Source organism: Clytia hemisphaerica, unplaced genomic scaffold, assembly GCF_902728285.1.
Source record: "Clytia hemisphaerica strain Z4C2 unplaced genomic scaffold, Clytia hemisphaerica genome assembly, whole genome shotgun sequence".
Taxonomy (NCBI): Eukaryota; Metazoa; Cnidaria; class Hydrozoa; order Leptothecata; family Clytiidae; genus Clytia; species Clytia hemisphaerica.
Window position 1 is genome coordinate 94,864 of NW_027103443.1, and position 15,451 is coordinate 110,314.

At 35.5% G+C, this 15,451-nt stretch overlaps 2 protein-coding genes across 2 annotated transcripts; both read right to left on the reverse strand.

The window, feature by feature from the left end:
* Positions 1 to 646: 646 nt before the first annotated feature.
* Positions 647 to 3,321, reverse strand: LOC136798168 (uncharacterized). Its single transcript, XM_067054748.1, has 4 exons — positions 2,667 to 3,321; positions 2,152 to 2,379; positions 1,725 to 1,779; positions 647 to 1,227 (listed from the first exon to the last, which is right to left on the reverse strand). The coding sequence occupies exons 1-4, from the start codon at positions 3,296 to 3,298 to the stop codon at positions 1,096 to 1,098; spliced, it is 1,047 nt and encodes a 348-aa protein (XP_066910849.1). The 5' UTR covers positions 3,299 to 3,321; the 3' UTR covers positions 647 to 1,095.
* Positions 3,322 to 3,487: 166 nt separating this feature from the next.
* On the reverse strand, positions 3,488 to 14,906 carry LOC136798161 (micronuclear linker histone polyprotein-like). The gene is made up of 9 exons (XM_067054743.1): positions 14,818 to 14,906; positions 11,055 to 11,720; positions 7,216 to 7,258; positions 6,796 to 6,947; positions 6,308 to 6,356; positions 5,630 to 6,060; positions 4,954 to 5,375; positions 3,835 to 4,063; positions 3,488 to 3,503 (listed from the first exon to the last, which is right to left on the reverse strand). Exons 2-9 carry the CDS (start codon positions 11,702 to 11,704, stop codon positions 3,488 to 3,490), a joined length of 1,992 nt encoding a protein of 663 aa, XP_066910844.1. The 5' UTR covers positions 11,705 to 11,720; positions 14,818 to 14,906.
* Positions 14,907 to 15,451: the final 545 nt, after the last annotated feature.

Below are 15,451 nucleotides of genomic sequence, written 5' to 3' on the forward strand. Positions count from 1 at the left end.
ATTCAAAATATGATAACAAACTTTAAAATGATTATTTTACACACTTCTATTTAAAAATCCCATTAGTTTGGCTATCCCGGTGAAATACATACACCCCGTGTTAAAAAGTCCCTCGGCGGACGGACAGAGTCGGAAACATGCTGTTATCGTTAAACAAATAACCTCCGTTTTAAATAACACCCCTGTGTCACAGACCCGCTGGGACCCCAGCCCCACTGAAAAATTTGGCAAAATGTCGTCCCTAGTGGGAAATTACCCTGAAACTTCAGCCCAACTGGGAAATTGTCTTTGAAATTCATTGTTTAAAAATTGCGCTCCAAACCCATGCCACTGGATTTTTTAACCTTGGAACAATAGAATTTCTATCAACACTGAGATTTCAACAGGAGTTTTTATCCCCACTGAGAAAAAAAGTTCCACCGTGGCTGTGAGACAGGGGTGTTAAATACCAGCTCCATGACAACTCTTGCGAGGATGAAACTCTTATCCCGGGGTATGATTTCTCCTAGAATAGCACATAAAATTATCAACAAATCTGAAAAAGAGAATAAAAGTAACACAAAGAGTGACAAACTCCGTCTTCAAAGTTGAATTTGGGCTCTCCCAGAAAATGTTTGTACATGGTGGGTGGAGGATATAGTGCCCCGGGTTAACCTTGCTCTATTTGGGGGTAATTTTGCTCTGTTTGGGGGTAATTTTGAGTGTCCAGGGGGGTCAACTAATGCTTGTCCGCAAGGTTAGACCCGCTGTCCGGGGGGTTAGACCCGCTGTTCGGGGGTCAAAAGTCACAATGTCCGGGGGTCAAAAGTCACAATGTTCGGCGGGTAAAATTCCAAAAAATGTTATATCCTCCACCCCCATATTCAATTTTTTTCTGGAAAAGTCCTTTTCGACGAATTCTCCAAGAAAATGACATAGCATGATCAAGCAAAGGCCGTATAAAAAGTCAAACTAGCTTTGTCTTCCTTTGTTTCATCAACGCTTTTAACAGATCAAGTCATAGAAACGCAAGCAATTTGACGATGGGGTCCTAACAACAACCCTGTAGTAGCGTCTGTAAAATCCTTCTTCCTTGAATGGACCAGTACTCCTTGCTCAGTATTCGTTCATTTCATCCGCACTGTAAAGATCAGATGCAATTGTGGATAACATTCGTTTGGATAAATTCTCCATTCGTTGGGCAGCCTTTGTTGCACTGTCTATGGATTCATACATGTGACTTGATTCCTTTAGTAAGAGAAGTAAAATCAATGAGTAACATCAGAGAAATATTTTGGTGAGCAAAGCCCAGACCTACCCTAAAAAATCTGAGCTAGATTGATTCAGTCATTTGGTTGGGCATGGATACTACTCAATATATCGAATGTCAGGTTCGTAAGTTCGAGTCTCACCTGTCCAGCTGTCCAGCCGGTCAGCACCAAGTATACACAGTTGACTAATTCGACGTTCTACTATTCATCGCAAATCATATTCAGAGAGCACCAAATGTAGCAATCACTTTTACATTTAACGATTGCAACATACAAACAGAAAAGACAATACACGTTCTTTCTTATTTTCGCCGTTTAGTGAGTACTTTTTGTCCATTTTCCTAAGAAACCGGGTGCTTTGCGGAATCCGCAAAACCTAAAAATGTTTTTAGCTTTTTTGTACTTTAGCCTTATGTTTACATAATTTTTTTTCTTTAAATAAATCATATCATGGGTGAAAAAACATGGTCTTACCAGTGCTTTTGGAGTATTATATGTCCGTTGATGTTGCGTCGTCTGATTCATACTTCTAAAATAGAGAAATGGTAATTTATTTGAAAGATAGGCTTCAATTGTAGCCTGAAAGTTCTTTACGAGTTAAATGGCCGGGCAGGGGTGGAAAACCTATTTCATTTTTACTACCTTTTGCTTTTTAGAAAGAATCAAACAATTTTGCGCTGTAGACTAAAAAAAAATACGAATTTTCCTTAACTCGAACAGGTTTCTCGTCTCTTGAGTTAACAATACCTTAGAGACCTTACTCCATAAGTCCAAATTTCCTTAACCCGAACAAAATTTTCCGTGCGTGTTCGAGTAATGGAGACTCCACTGTATTTAATAAAGTCCCCTTAGAAAGCCTTTAAATATCTTTTAATTCTTGTTCCTAATTATGCTCACATACTTCGATAACGAATGACGGTGTTGGTGATCCTCTGGATGTTGAACAGTGCCACAAAACGAATGGTAATGATGTATAACGTTATTGTGTGTCAGTTGAGTGGCTTGCGGAGGGATGATATGCGATGACGATGTATCGTTGTAGTTGTTTTGATGGCGGTGTGGGCGTGGGTGCGGTAAAAAATGTTTGCGTGGCGTCGTTGTATCATGTGTCGATGAACGTGTAGGTGACCTATGAAATGAGATTCGTGTTTTTTCTTTTATAAACATAACGTTTATAAGCATACAAGCTCAGTTTTTGGTACCTAAAGAATGGCTCTATTGTTTCAGAACAATAGAATGCTAAGCATAATGCGAGCCAGACAGATAGGGACAGACACTTGCTTATAAATAAAACATGTAGTCAAACGAGTTTAAATTTGCCGTCTTTTCGGAATACAAGTTTTCTTTCACAACAAAAGTTTTATCTTCATTTCAGTTAAGAGAAATTCCCACTTTAAAAATTAATTCGAGACTCACCTTGAAGCATATCTTGTTGAAGAAAACTTTGGTTCTTTCGTCGGCGTTAAGTAAGTGGATGTAAAATCACTCTTGTCATGAGTAGGTGAATGGTTCGAGTTAGTCCGAATTGTTGACTCTTTGAATTGTTTTTCCATAGTGTGTAATTTATTTTCTAGATTTTTAACCAAACTCGTTTGATGATGTAATAGTTGTTCGTCAACTTCTTTCAGTTTTTGTTCACGTTCTTTAGTGTTTATGTATTCTTGTATGTTGTCGACTCGCTCATTCATACGTGCTAAATGAGGGATCATATCAGTCTTTTTATTAGTAATCGAGTTCGAATTTTCATCGATGATACTTTCCTCATGTTGAGAGGAGCCCTGATCGGATTGAATCGAGTGTTTATCAAAGTTTTCGATTTTATTCGATAATTTTTCGATGGTATCATTCAATCGTTCAAACATTTCGATTTGTTTCGAATTCGGATCGATTTCTTTCGGCACTTTCCTTGATTTCGAGGGAGTCGTTTTCATTTTAGCAGTATGTTTTTCGAATCTTGGGCTTTTCTTCTCATTGGCGTTATTGTTGTTTTGTTCTTTTAAATGCAGCGACGACTTCAAGTCCAGAACTATATCACGTATGTCATGCATCTCGTCTTGTAGCGTTTCCAAAGCTCTGTAAAAAAGCATGATGGATTTGAGATAAAACTAAACTATCACTTGACGTAAATGCCTATAAACCACCTCAACGATTTCAATGTAATATTTTTCAAACTTTATTTAACTCAATTTTTCTGACCAGCCAATATTTATCAATTACAATGAAATTATCTTTTCGCATCACAAGCAATTATCACTGTGTATTGGAATAATTGGTAAAAATATTAACGGAAATAATGTAGCCAAACTACTTAACGCGTTTTATAAGATCAATCTAGTAGACATCTTAAAAAATTGACTAGTCAACGTAATCATAGCCTGCACCAGACTCTTCTTCGCTGACTGAAAAGATGACGCGAACTTCGGCAAGTTTTTTTCAAAATATAAAAAACGCCCGTGGCGGCGGGGTGGTACAGGCTAATGTGAGCAACGTTATTGTAATATTTCAAGGATTTGACTGATACAAAACGTTTATCTCATTTTTGGACACAATGGAGGTTAAAATCAAATAAAACGAAAAAACAAACCTGTCTCTTGTTGATGAAGATCCCGATACTATTGATTGTCGTTCAATATCTCTTGTTTGATGTAATGATCGTCGTGGCTGTTGTATGTGTTTCTTCAGTCTGTTGTTGTTGCTATTATACATGTCTTGATCTTCTCGTTGTGGATGATGTTGTGTGTTATTGTTGTGATCGTGTGTCGTTGATGATAAAGGTCGCACTGGTAATGTTGAGGGACGGTCTGTACCACGGTCTGAAAATAACAGCAACTTCATGTTTTCAAACAAGTACTTTACAATAAATTAACTCAAAACGTTCTTGGAACAGTTTTAAAATGAGGATTTTCGAGGGTTTTACATCATCACTAAAATTACAATTTTCAAATTTTAAAAATCCCACAAAGTGTACGTTAGATTTTATTCTTTCATTCAAACGTTCGTGAGCAAGTTTGAACCTATCCTCCTTATTAACTTTTTTTTGCAGAACTGTTAACGTAGTGATGAAATTTAAGACTAAGAGGTTTCAAATAACGGTTCTATGTTTTGTTCAAAGAAAAAAAAAACTTTAACTATGTTTCAAAGTCGGAAAGAGTTTTTATTAACATTGTAGTGTTTATTTGGTGATAAAAAGTTTGAAGAAACAAGACAACATAGCTCGGTTGCTAAGCACAAAGAGACCCAATCGCAATTCAAACAATAGTGCTAGATGGGGTTTCAATAAATCTAATCTTATACACGTTTTTTTTTTATATAAGGAACACGTTTATAAGGAACTCGAGGCTGAAAATGGTTCAAAAAACTAGGAATTGTTAAGGAACTGCTCAGGCTGAGAATAAGTGGATTTGAAAATAATGGACCTTATTGGGACTAATTTGACCAAATTTTGATCTTTCAAGAGGCAAAAAGTTCAAAATTTCCTATGTAGTAAGGAACTCGATAAGGAACTTTGAGACTGAAATTCTCTTTAAAAATAAGGAACTCCAGGCTCAGAGCAAAGTTAAGGTTCCTTATAAAATTATAAAAAAAAAACGTGTATGTGAGCCGTGTTTGGATTAAGTTTAGAATTCTTAACAAATTTCAACTTAGATCTAAATAAAATTGGATTGAAAGCAAAAAAGTATGATGTCTCCGTGTTTTAAACTACCTTTAGTTCTCGAGGAAGCGACACTCGGTGAATAATTAGTAGGTGATTTTCCTCGAACCCAACTTCTTGGTCTCGCTGTCCCAGACGTATTACCATCTCCCTGACGTTTTGCCAAAACAAAATTCCTAAGCGAGTCTAATCGTTGTCGATATTGCTCGCCCTCTGTTGGAGAGTTGGATGTGGGTGATGGAAAATTCTCCGGCACCGAAGACCCTCCATCCCAGACCCTTAAAGGTGATTGCGGTTGACTTTGCGTGCGCGAAGCATGGGACCGATAGTCCATGAACCCGCTATCTTCAGTACTGTTGTGTGTAAACGGACGAACATTTTCAGGAGTCACGGAGAGTTTTTTGATATTATCGTTGTCAAAATTGTTATTCGGGTCGACGTTCTTAATCTTGGTTTCTTCTTGTGTTTGCGATCTAAAATGAATGTTGAATTTGAATCAAATTAATTCATATATCCCTGCCAATAAACCTGCAGATAACCTGTACCATTCTCGTAGCCTGGATGTTGCAAGGTCAGTTGAAAGGTTTAATTCCCTTACTTATTGAAGGGAAATAAAAGGTGAAGTGTACTTTTTCTACTTGAAAACAGGACTTAATGCTAAACATGGAGGACTATATTAGGGATGACTCGTGACTCAAGGTTGACAGGATCAATTTTTGTGACAAACCTTCGTCTTCTATTATTCAACCGAAGTTTATTGGAACTTGAAAGTGAAATTGATCCATCTGAGCTGCGTGTTCTTCTTCTACTCTCTGATTGGCTTTTACAGTGACCAGAATGACGATCTGATTGGCTGTTCGAATATTTCATCTGCTCTGATTGGCTGATCGGGCTTTTATTCAACGCTGATTGGTGGCTTTTTGAAACCCAAGATCCAACGCGGTCTTCAGTCTCGTAACTATAAGCACTTGGTGGATTTTTCTTCATACTTTGTGACAGATATTTGCTTTCAATGCCAGTAGTGTAACTATTAGCTACTGGAGGGTGTGATCGACCAGTGTAATAACCTGACTCCTCTGGATTAGCTTCTGGTGGTATAGAAGTTTGAGCATACCGCTGGTCAGTTTGGCGGGAAACGCGTATACTGTCTGGTGAGCACTAAAATTGGACATGTGATAGCAGTTGGAAATAATTTATCATAAACAGGCTGTCGCTTATACTTAAGGCAAATCACAAAGTCAATTTCTATTTGTAGCCATTAATTTATCGAATCTACTATGCAGGTGTTCTGTTTTTGAAGAATCGTTTTACACTTAAAAGTCGTTATTAATTGAAGCAGATAGGACAAGAAATTCACTCTTCTTGCCTAAAGTGACAAACTAAATATCAAACGAAGAAAGAATACCTTTTTGGGAGAGTTCTTTTCAGCTTCGTTTGGTGGATGTGAAGATGATCTATAAAAGTACAATTCAAACCATTTACGAAAGAAGTAACTTTTTTTGAATACTTCATTTTACATTCACACTATGGAACTTTTCAATTTCCAGCAATTGCTGACGAGCGAGGTTGGATGTGTGTTCCTGTTTATTTGCAATTTCTGCTACCTTTCGAATTTATCAAAAACATTTACAATAATTCCCCTCCCCGATAAATATCCCTTTGTAATTCGAACTAATAAAGTCCTTGTTTGAATTAGCGAGTCAACTGTGATTTACAAGTGGGGGGGGGGGACTTCTGAGGGTACTAAATATCAGAATTCCGGTAATTTTTCATAAAATATCGGCGTATCGGCAAAAAATGTCCAGACGATTGCCGGAATAATGGAAATTGGCTTTTCAATACGGAAATATTGGTCATTTTTCCGTTAAACGGAACCTTAAAAAAGATACCTACCTCGAACTGTCGCCACAACCACCATTCAACAAGTTGTCCTCATAACCAGTGTTGCCGGTGGTAGTGGATGGTTTTTGTTGCTGTTGTTGTTGCCGTATCTGATCGCCAATTTCTTCGTCAATCTCCTCCAAGCGAAGACCAAGTCTGTAAACCTTTATTCGATAAAGAAAATTAACATGAAGATTGGCTTCGGTTTTCACATTGATCCAAAATGTATAAAGATATCCAATATTATAAATGATCGGTTTTACGATATTTTTTCTACTTTCTATTAGTTTGTTATTACATAGTATTACTATCAGAGTTGGAAAGACAATCACAAACTTTTTTAAGACTGGAGAAAGCTTGACTAGAAACTTCCAGACTGAGGCTACTTATCAAATGATGAATATTTTTTGTGGTTACAGCATTTGTTATTACCTCAGCTTGCAAACTGTTGGCGCCACCAAAGTCTTCAGATATTCTAAAATGAGTGATAAAAATTGTTGAGTAGATGCATTTTACAAAAACCACAAATATAGAGGCTTCAAAGTTTCCACTGAAAGGGCTTCTAGTGTTCAATATTGCGTCCTAAAGTCAAAAACATATAAAAAGACTGTATATAGAAATCAGTAGAAATAAAATATAAAATGTAGAGTAAATGATACGTAAAATAGGTAATCTGGTAAATTGGGCTGATTCCCCCATGTATGGATATAAAATGTAATTGCCCGTTATTTTTTCCCAAGTCGAAAAAGGTATCTCTGTATAATCTCTTCATATGGACCGATTCGGCAAAATCCAGTTAAGGACTATCTTTAAGCAAACCTCAAGCAAACTGCCTGTTCCTAACTGACATAAATTTCACCCACGAAACAAAAAACTATGCGTAGGTCCGAACGGGAAATGTTTGTAGACTTTGAGTTATCAAGTTGTTACTAAACCATCCTGTACATATTCTTTCTACCATTTCTCAGAAAAAATGGCTGATCGTGGGTGAAAATGACATCACACGGAATCAGTCTACATATAACAAGAAATTCATTAAGGTAATAGGCGTACTCATCAGAGCATTCAGTTGATGCATCATCTTCTATGATGAAAACCCAGGGTTGTTTTTTATTTTGTTGCTCGACGACCCTGGGTTGGTTTCCAGTGGGTCTTATTTCATTTGCAGACATTGTCAACGGCAGCAAAATATGAGATTTGATTTTCGTTCCTCATTTTTCATACACGTGTCAATTACGTAATTTCCAAACCCACGTGGTGAATATTGTCAAGGTTTTATTATTCGCCATTTTTACTTCTGAGACAAAAACTTTGAGAATGAAAGAATCCATAAAAACAAGCAAGGGCTCATAAAGAAAGTTAGAGTTAAAAAGAGCAAGAATAACATCATATTTTAGAACATTTAACATTAAAATTCTTCTAAATGGAAGGTCGACATCAGATGCTTTCCAAAGTGCCAAATCTTAATAAATAGATAAATTGACAGCATATTCAAATCAAAAGCTTTAAAAACCACCATTATATAAAAAAAACCAACAACAGCACACAGAAAGCAACACAATTATAAAAGGCCATAAAAAACAAATGAATACGGGATGTAATTAAATAAGAATGTATAGCTCTCTTAATTAATTATCCGAATAAATATATGTAAGCAGTAATTAACCAGCCAATATATTCATCGCAAAGGAAATTTGCCAGCCAAAGCAAAATATTCTTTCAAACATCATGAAAACTAAAAGCTCAAACAAAATGAACATAAACGCAAAATCTACTTATAACTCTTCTAAAATCATAATTCTAAGACAGTTGTATACTCAGTACAGTTAGTGCAAACAAGTCTCAAATTTGTATATTTTTCGTCTGGCTACTACACACAATCTGATAACTAACTCACTAAAATGGTATCGCCAAATAAAACTATTACGTTCAGTGTAGCTGAATAGAACTTCATCCTTTTAAAAACCAAACATTTCAAACCTTTTTCAACGACAGAGAAGCCACTTGTCTGTACAGAAAAGTTTCCCAGAACACTCGTGACTGTTATTATAACACAGAGCTTCAAGTATTTTCCCGCCAAAACTTCAACGCGTAAAAAAGCTAGAAACTTTTTCATACAACTTCTACCCAATTCAACATGCAAAAACATCACCTTCACTTAAAACATTTTGAAATAAAAACACATACAATATGACACGATGCTAAAAACTTAACGCAAATCATTGAATGAATATTAGCAAACATTAAAACACAAAGTTTAATATCAATATTGAAATCTCTAAAACTATCTGTAAAGCTCTCTCTATGATCCTATCAAACCTACTCTTTTATAATAAAAAAAGATCAACATTATAAAAACACAAAAAGTAGACAATTTTTCGTGCATGTTTGACACGAGTCTATTGGAATGAAGTGACAAAAAAAAGTAAACTGAGCAAACATGATGACATAATCTTGTATGAAGGGGATGGCAGCATACTTTATTAGGGTAAACATATCATTTGTATGTGCAGTCATCCTAAAGTAAACAAACTGTTTGACAGATTGATTGAGTCACTTCAAAATACCCTTTGACTTAATTTTATGTTCTAATGTCAGTGACCTTGTCACATCGGTATTAGCTTTTGTACTTAATTTATTGTAGGGGAAGCTACAGAAGGTTGTCAAATTATACAATTTGAAAGAATCACATCGTAGCACTTATAACGAATACCCCGTAGTCATACATAAGATTTCCGTGAAAAAGATAGCACCTCCAAAACAAGACAAGGTATACTGTAGCTAGTAACCCCCTCTGATTGACATACCACCGATTTGGGGTTTGTATACACCACTACACATTTTCGAGTATTTTTTGAACTCGAAAGATCCTATGGCGACACACACACTTGCAGACTTCAATCTTGTTCTATCATGTTTTAGTCTTCATGCTGAAACATCTCCGTTAACAAATTCCACTGTTGGATTATAAAGCTATCCCTATAACTTCAGGAATTAGTTTTCCTTGATTCTAACTTGAACCCGTAAAAACGTTTAAAATGATTTTGGAAAGGAAAGAAATTCATTTGAAATTCTTTTTCCAAAATATTAAATTCAATTTTGATCCTCGCAATAAGAGTTTTAAAGGGAAAGAAAATTAAAAAAAACCACTATGTGATTCTGCTAGACTAATAACGCCCCGCGGGGTTAGGCCCAAAGTGATAAAAACGAAGGTCCAATTACTAAGGCGTATTATTAAAAGTGTTATACTTGAATGATGAACGAAAAAATTTCGTCATTAGAAGGATTTGCAACCTGACATTAAGAATAAGTTAAATGAGGTAAGGTAAATGGTAAATGAGTTCGAACAATCCAGAGGATCAGACTATATAATGTTGACTATCTTACAAAAAAGTCACAAAAAATACACCGCCACAATCTTTGCAGTTTTCTTTCAAGGAAAATCTACAAAAAAGTACCGCACACTGCGCCAAACGAACTAAAAACAGTGAAAAAGTGAAAAAAACGAAGAAAACTACAAAGTACAAACAGAGCGAAGAGTGGAAAGAAAATGAGGATTATAATGAAAAACCAAACTGAGGGTTTCGTAACAAAACAAAATCAACTTTGCTAAATAAAAAGGACAAAGAAAGATTGAAGAAGAAAAATAATAAAAGCAAGTTTTTACTGTGCAATTGCTAAGTGGAAAATAATACAAACGGATTATATTGAGAAAATTCGTTTTTTTACATTTTATAGAACTAACCTTTTACAGGGATAGTGCAAATTTATTGTGAATTTTCCATCAGGAGGAAAATTTGAAATGAATGTACGAGCGACTTTAAGATTTCAAAATGTTAAATTTTTCGGAAAAAAAGCATTATAGGAAATTTGTTGGTTTATACATTGAAAGATTCTGACGAGTATCAATTAAAATACACAATGAGCTGAGGATCAAGATTGGAGTGAAATGAGCTCAATGGATCTTGCGAAGCATAGATCCCTGAGAGGTAAGTTTTCTTCGACGCGAGTTCATTAAGGCCTCTCGAACATTTTAGTCAAGAGTTTACCAATAGATAACATTTTAGACAATCCGCCAAAACTCGTCCCAATATGACATAGTTTCTAAAGGACTCATAAATTTGCGAGGAGAGGAATCCTTGCAGCTAGCAACCCTTAAATGACAAATACCTAAGGAAATGGAGGGTTCCTTGGGGTCCTAAATACGAGAACCAATAATTGTATTGGATAGGAGAAGTGAGAATATATGGTAGTAAAGACAGGAAACTTACTTTGAATTTGTACTATACGCTCTGTTTCTCGATCCATTGTTTTCCAGTGTTTTGAATTCATCTTTGATCATACTGAACTCATCTTTGAGTCCTTCATTGATCTCTCTCTGTTCCTGGAGAGTACATTCACCGTCCGAAAGCAAAGTGTGAAAATTTGTGACGTCATTTTGTAAGCATTGTAGCCTAGCAACAAGGTCTTCTTCTGAAACGCGCGAGGGCGCGGGCAATGATGACGACAACCCGCGTTTTTTGGTTAACAGTCTTTCTGGCATGGAATAAGTGCGGCTGAGATGCACTTTCTGCGGCTGTGCTAGATGTAGTAATTGCGTCGATTTTGAGCGCATGTCTTGGAAAACTTCATTGTCGGCTTGCTGTGGCGGTGGAGAATCATAGTAAAGTTTGATTCGAGCACCAATTCGTAGTTTATCTATAGTATTCTCGGCTTCAGCATATTTCTTCAGCAAGTCGTCATACTCTTTCTGTAAAGTTGAATAACACTGTCCCGTTTCTTTATGACTATATGCTTCCTGCCGCAAGAGCTCTTTCAGTTTATCAACATTGTGTTCGTCGGGCGGGCTGGTGGTTGTTGCTGATGAGGAGAAGGAGATGGTGGTGGATCGCCTACTTCTTGGTGTTTTCTCTCCATCCATCTAATGTTTGTTATTGCTGTTGAAAGAGAAGAAAGAAAGAGGCTTGAAATGAGGATTCATTAAAGATATTCTTTTATGATATAGAAAGGATTATGTGTCTCTTATGCTGACAATGCAAAATTTACATAAGAAATTCTCAACACTTATATGCTCGCGCATTCTGAAGGGAGAGAAGTCTAAGTTAAATACCGGCCTTAAAGTAAGAAATTGTCTGAAGTTCGGAGGAATAGTTTAAAAGGGTCAAGTTGAGGCTACAAGTTTTATACAGGTCTTGAAGCGCGCGAAAGATTTCTCAATTAAGGTTATCGAATTTCTTTCTAATCACTCTGAATTTGTTGATATGTATGAATCTACAAACGTAGCCCAGAAGGTCCTCTTTTGAGAGCAATCTACCCGGAGATAGTGGTCACTCTCTCTCCCTGGATCGTTCCACTTGCAGTATATAGTTTAGCTTGGCAATCAGCTACTAAACACAATTATATTGTAACCAGTATCGGCAACAAATAATCAAGACTGAAAACCATGAAATTTTGACAAGAAATTTCCATGAAAAAATCTTAATGAGAAAAGAAAAGAAAGAAAAAATACGATTTAGGATTCCAAGTTTAAGGTTTATAGATGAAAATAATACACATTCAAACATACAATGAATAGCCCCTGCAAAACTAGTCTGGACAGGTGAACGTATAAGCATAATATCTATACTGGCTTTCACTCCCTGAGCCCTCAAAAAAAGAAAATATTGTTTCCGAAATGAAAAGAGAGGACAAAGACAAAGTTATGAATGAATGAGAAAGTGTGGGAAAGTAAGAAGGAGAAGAAAATATTTGGAAAATATTGTGTGGCACAGCGGGCGTTCAGAACATTTTTTTCAAAGTTTCACGAGAAGAGAGAAAATCTTTTGGTTGAGCCCTCAAATGAAGTCAATGAAAGAAACGAAAGCAAAGAAATCTAAGTGTAGTAATCACAACCTAACAGCACAGTACCAGAAAAATTTTCGACCCATTTTCAAATGCCAAACAAAAGGTTGTAGACTTTTCAAAAATCTATGAACAAAGTATTTGACTTTGAAAGACCCGTTTTTGGCGTGAAATTGTGAGTAAATTCTCGAACAATTTTTAAAGAGAACTAAAAAAAGTCTGATTAGATGAAGAAAATTATCAATTGTTTTACTTTCAATCCAAAACTTCAAGAAAAACAATTTTCAATAAAATTTTAAACAGTTTTTAAACCTAAGTATATATAACATTATTTTATTGTTTTGAAGCCCGTTCGTTTTGTAATTCTTGCACCTTGGTATTATTGGCGGATTAAGGGCCGGCGTAAAATAGCCAATTATTTTGTCAAGATGAGTTTATTTAGCATTTGAATGAGTTTATTGAAGAAGAAGCGAAAAATGCAAATAGCTTTATAAATCTACACACTTCTTTTATTAGAATTGAGTTTATAAGAACATTTTGGCTGCACTTAGGGACAAAAATAAGAACTTCATAAGAACATGGTCAACCTGATAATCAATGAGTTATCCATCCCATAATTGCTAAAAATGATCTGAACTCATTTGAAAATTTCGTTATTGCTGCAATTCTTTTACTTCCAAACTTTAAACTAGAACATTAGAGCCCATTGTTCGTCTGGAGGGTCAATTTTTATAGCCGGAGGTCATACTGCAACGTCATACTGAACGCCAATAAGAACATATTTTGATACTCCTATCGAAGGTATCCATATTTTTGATAATATTCCACTCCTGTGTATCTTTTCAACAAAACAGATTATATTGAGACAGACTTTACTTCAAAGTCGATAACGGTTACCCAATGATAGTAGACGAATTATACATTATACATTATATACATTCGCTGCAAAATGTCCTATCAGGATAATAATGGTTTAAACACTTTGCTTTCATCGCTTTTAATACAGGAAAGGAAAGGAAAGGTTTTACTTAAAAGTCGATAAAGGTCATAAAAAGTCCATATGATGACGTCACTTCCACATTTGCTGCAAAATGTTCTGTTGAGAGATAGTAAACCATTACGAAGCATAAAGAAATCCTTATTCAGAGAAAAAATCGCAATAAGCAAAATAACAAAGACAGCAAATCTTCGTTATTTCCTCAATGTTGAAATGTAAACGTAAATTGACAGCCAACTCGTTCCTATGGACATTATATAGGATCTTCATTTTAATATTTGCATTTAAAAAAAAAACATTTGAAAAAACTTTCCGTTGCATTACAAATTATTGCCGAGTACAAAAGGGAAGTATATTTGACAAATACGGATTTTTAGAACCCAGATAAAAGAATATTTTAAAATTTCATTTTGAATTGTCATTTCAATTAGGTTAAGTTCTTGTATTTATTGTTTTTCTTTTACACTGTTTGCACATTGTCTATGAAAATGCCCCAAATCAATGACTGAAAAAAAAGAGATCACCTTATCACCACCGGTATTGGTGGGACATCATTTCACGTATCTCCTACCGTTTCCTTACACAACACTTTTAAGCAAAAAAGGAGACAGCTTTTCCTCCCATTTTCGCACTGCTCGAGCACAAATGTTGAGAACTTATATTGTTTTTCTACTTTGTCAGCATATAGGCGGACATCTTTTCCTTACATAAAAAGAGCATCTTTAAGTTATTAGCCTTTTTTACATCGCCCCTCATTGGCATTGTTTTGGGCCATTGGCAGATTTAAGGGGCCGACATAAAGAGCCAACTTAAAAGTGGTGTTGATTTTTGACCGTCTTTACTGTGTATAGGATATAAAAAATCTATATTCTAATCAATAATTCCAAACTTCGTTAAAAACTTTCTTCTAACAGGGGGGGGGGACATAGTTCTAGTACTAGACCCTATGTCGAGAATAGTTCTTCAAATTTCGCCCCAAAAAGAGACAAATCAGCCACCAAGCAGTTGATGGTCCTTACAGCTTAGTACCAACCCCCACCCCTAGATCTACAATGAAATTGATAACAATTTGACAGTCGAATTAGGATATTTGATGTCAAGTTTAGTTCATTTTGACTGAGCAAAATTCAGACTTATACTTATGGCTCTAAGTCTGGTTCAAGAGGTATAAAAGAGTTTAAAGATAATTTACTTACTTTCAGAAATTTGAGCATTGTAGAATCAAATAGTCATTAAATTCGTAGGACATCAAAACCATTATGTTCGTTTGTATTTTAGTTCTTTCTAATCATTCTGAAAACGAAGGGAACGAAGAACATTATTAATTTGTCGCGCAACCCCCAAAAAAGTTCGTGGGTTGTAAAAGCGTTTTCCGTTTACACATTTTCTTATATAAGAACAAACTATATAAGAACATAAGGCTTTGCTGGCCAAAATTAAAAGAACAACTTAAGAACATCTTAAGGTTTTATGGACTCTAAAACACCCTATTTCTTAGTATCATGGTAAAAAATACTCACAAAATTCGTCAAAATAAGAACATGTTAACATTTTTAGATTTAAATTGAAAAAGTTAAGAACATCTGAAGGCTTCTAAAATTGTGGATGTTCTTATAGAAAAAAACGTGTACTCTCTTATAACTAGGCTAGAGAAGGGTCAACCAATTAGCTTGTCCTAGAAAATGTTTTGGGAAGCTCATGAAAGATTGCTGCTTTCCCTTAGTGACGTATGGAAATGGAACATGTAATGTTGTATTTATACATGAGACAAAACAATCATCAATAATATCGAATAAAGTGAATATAATTATGTTGTACTATAATTACTAG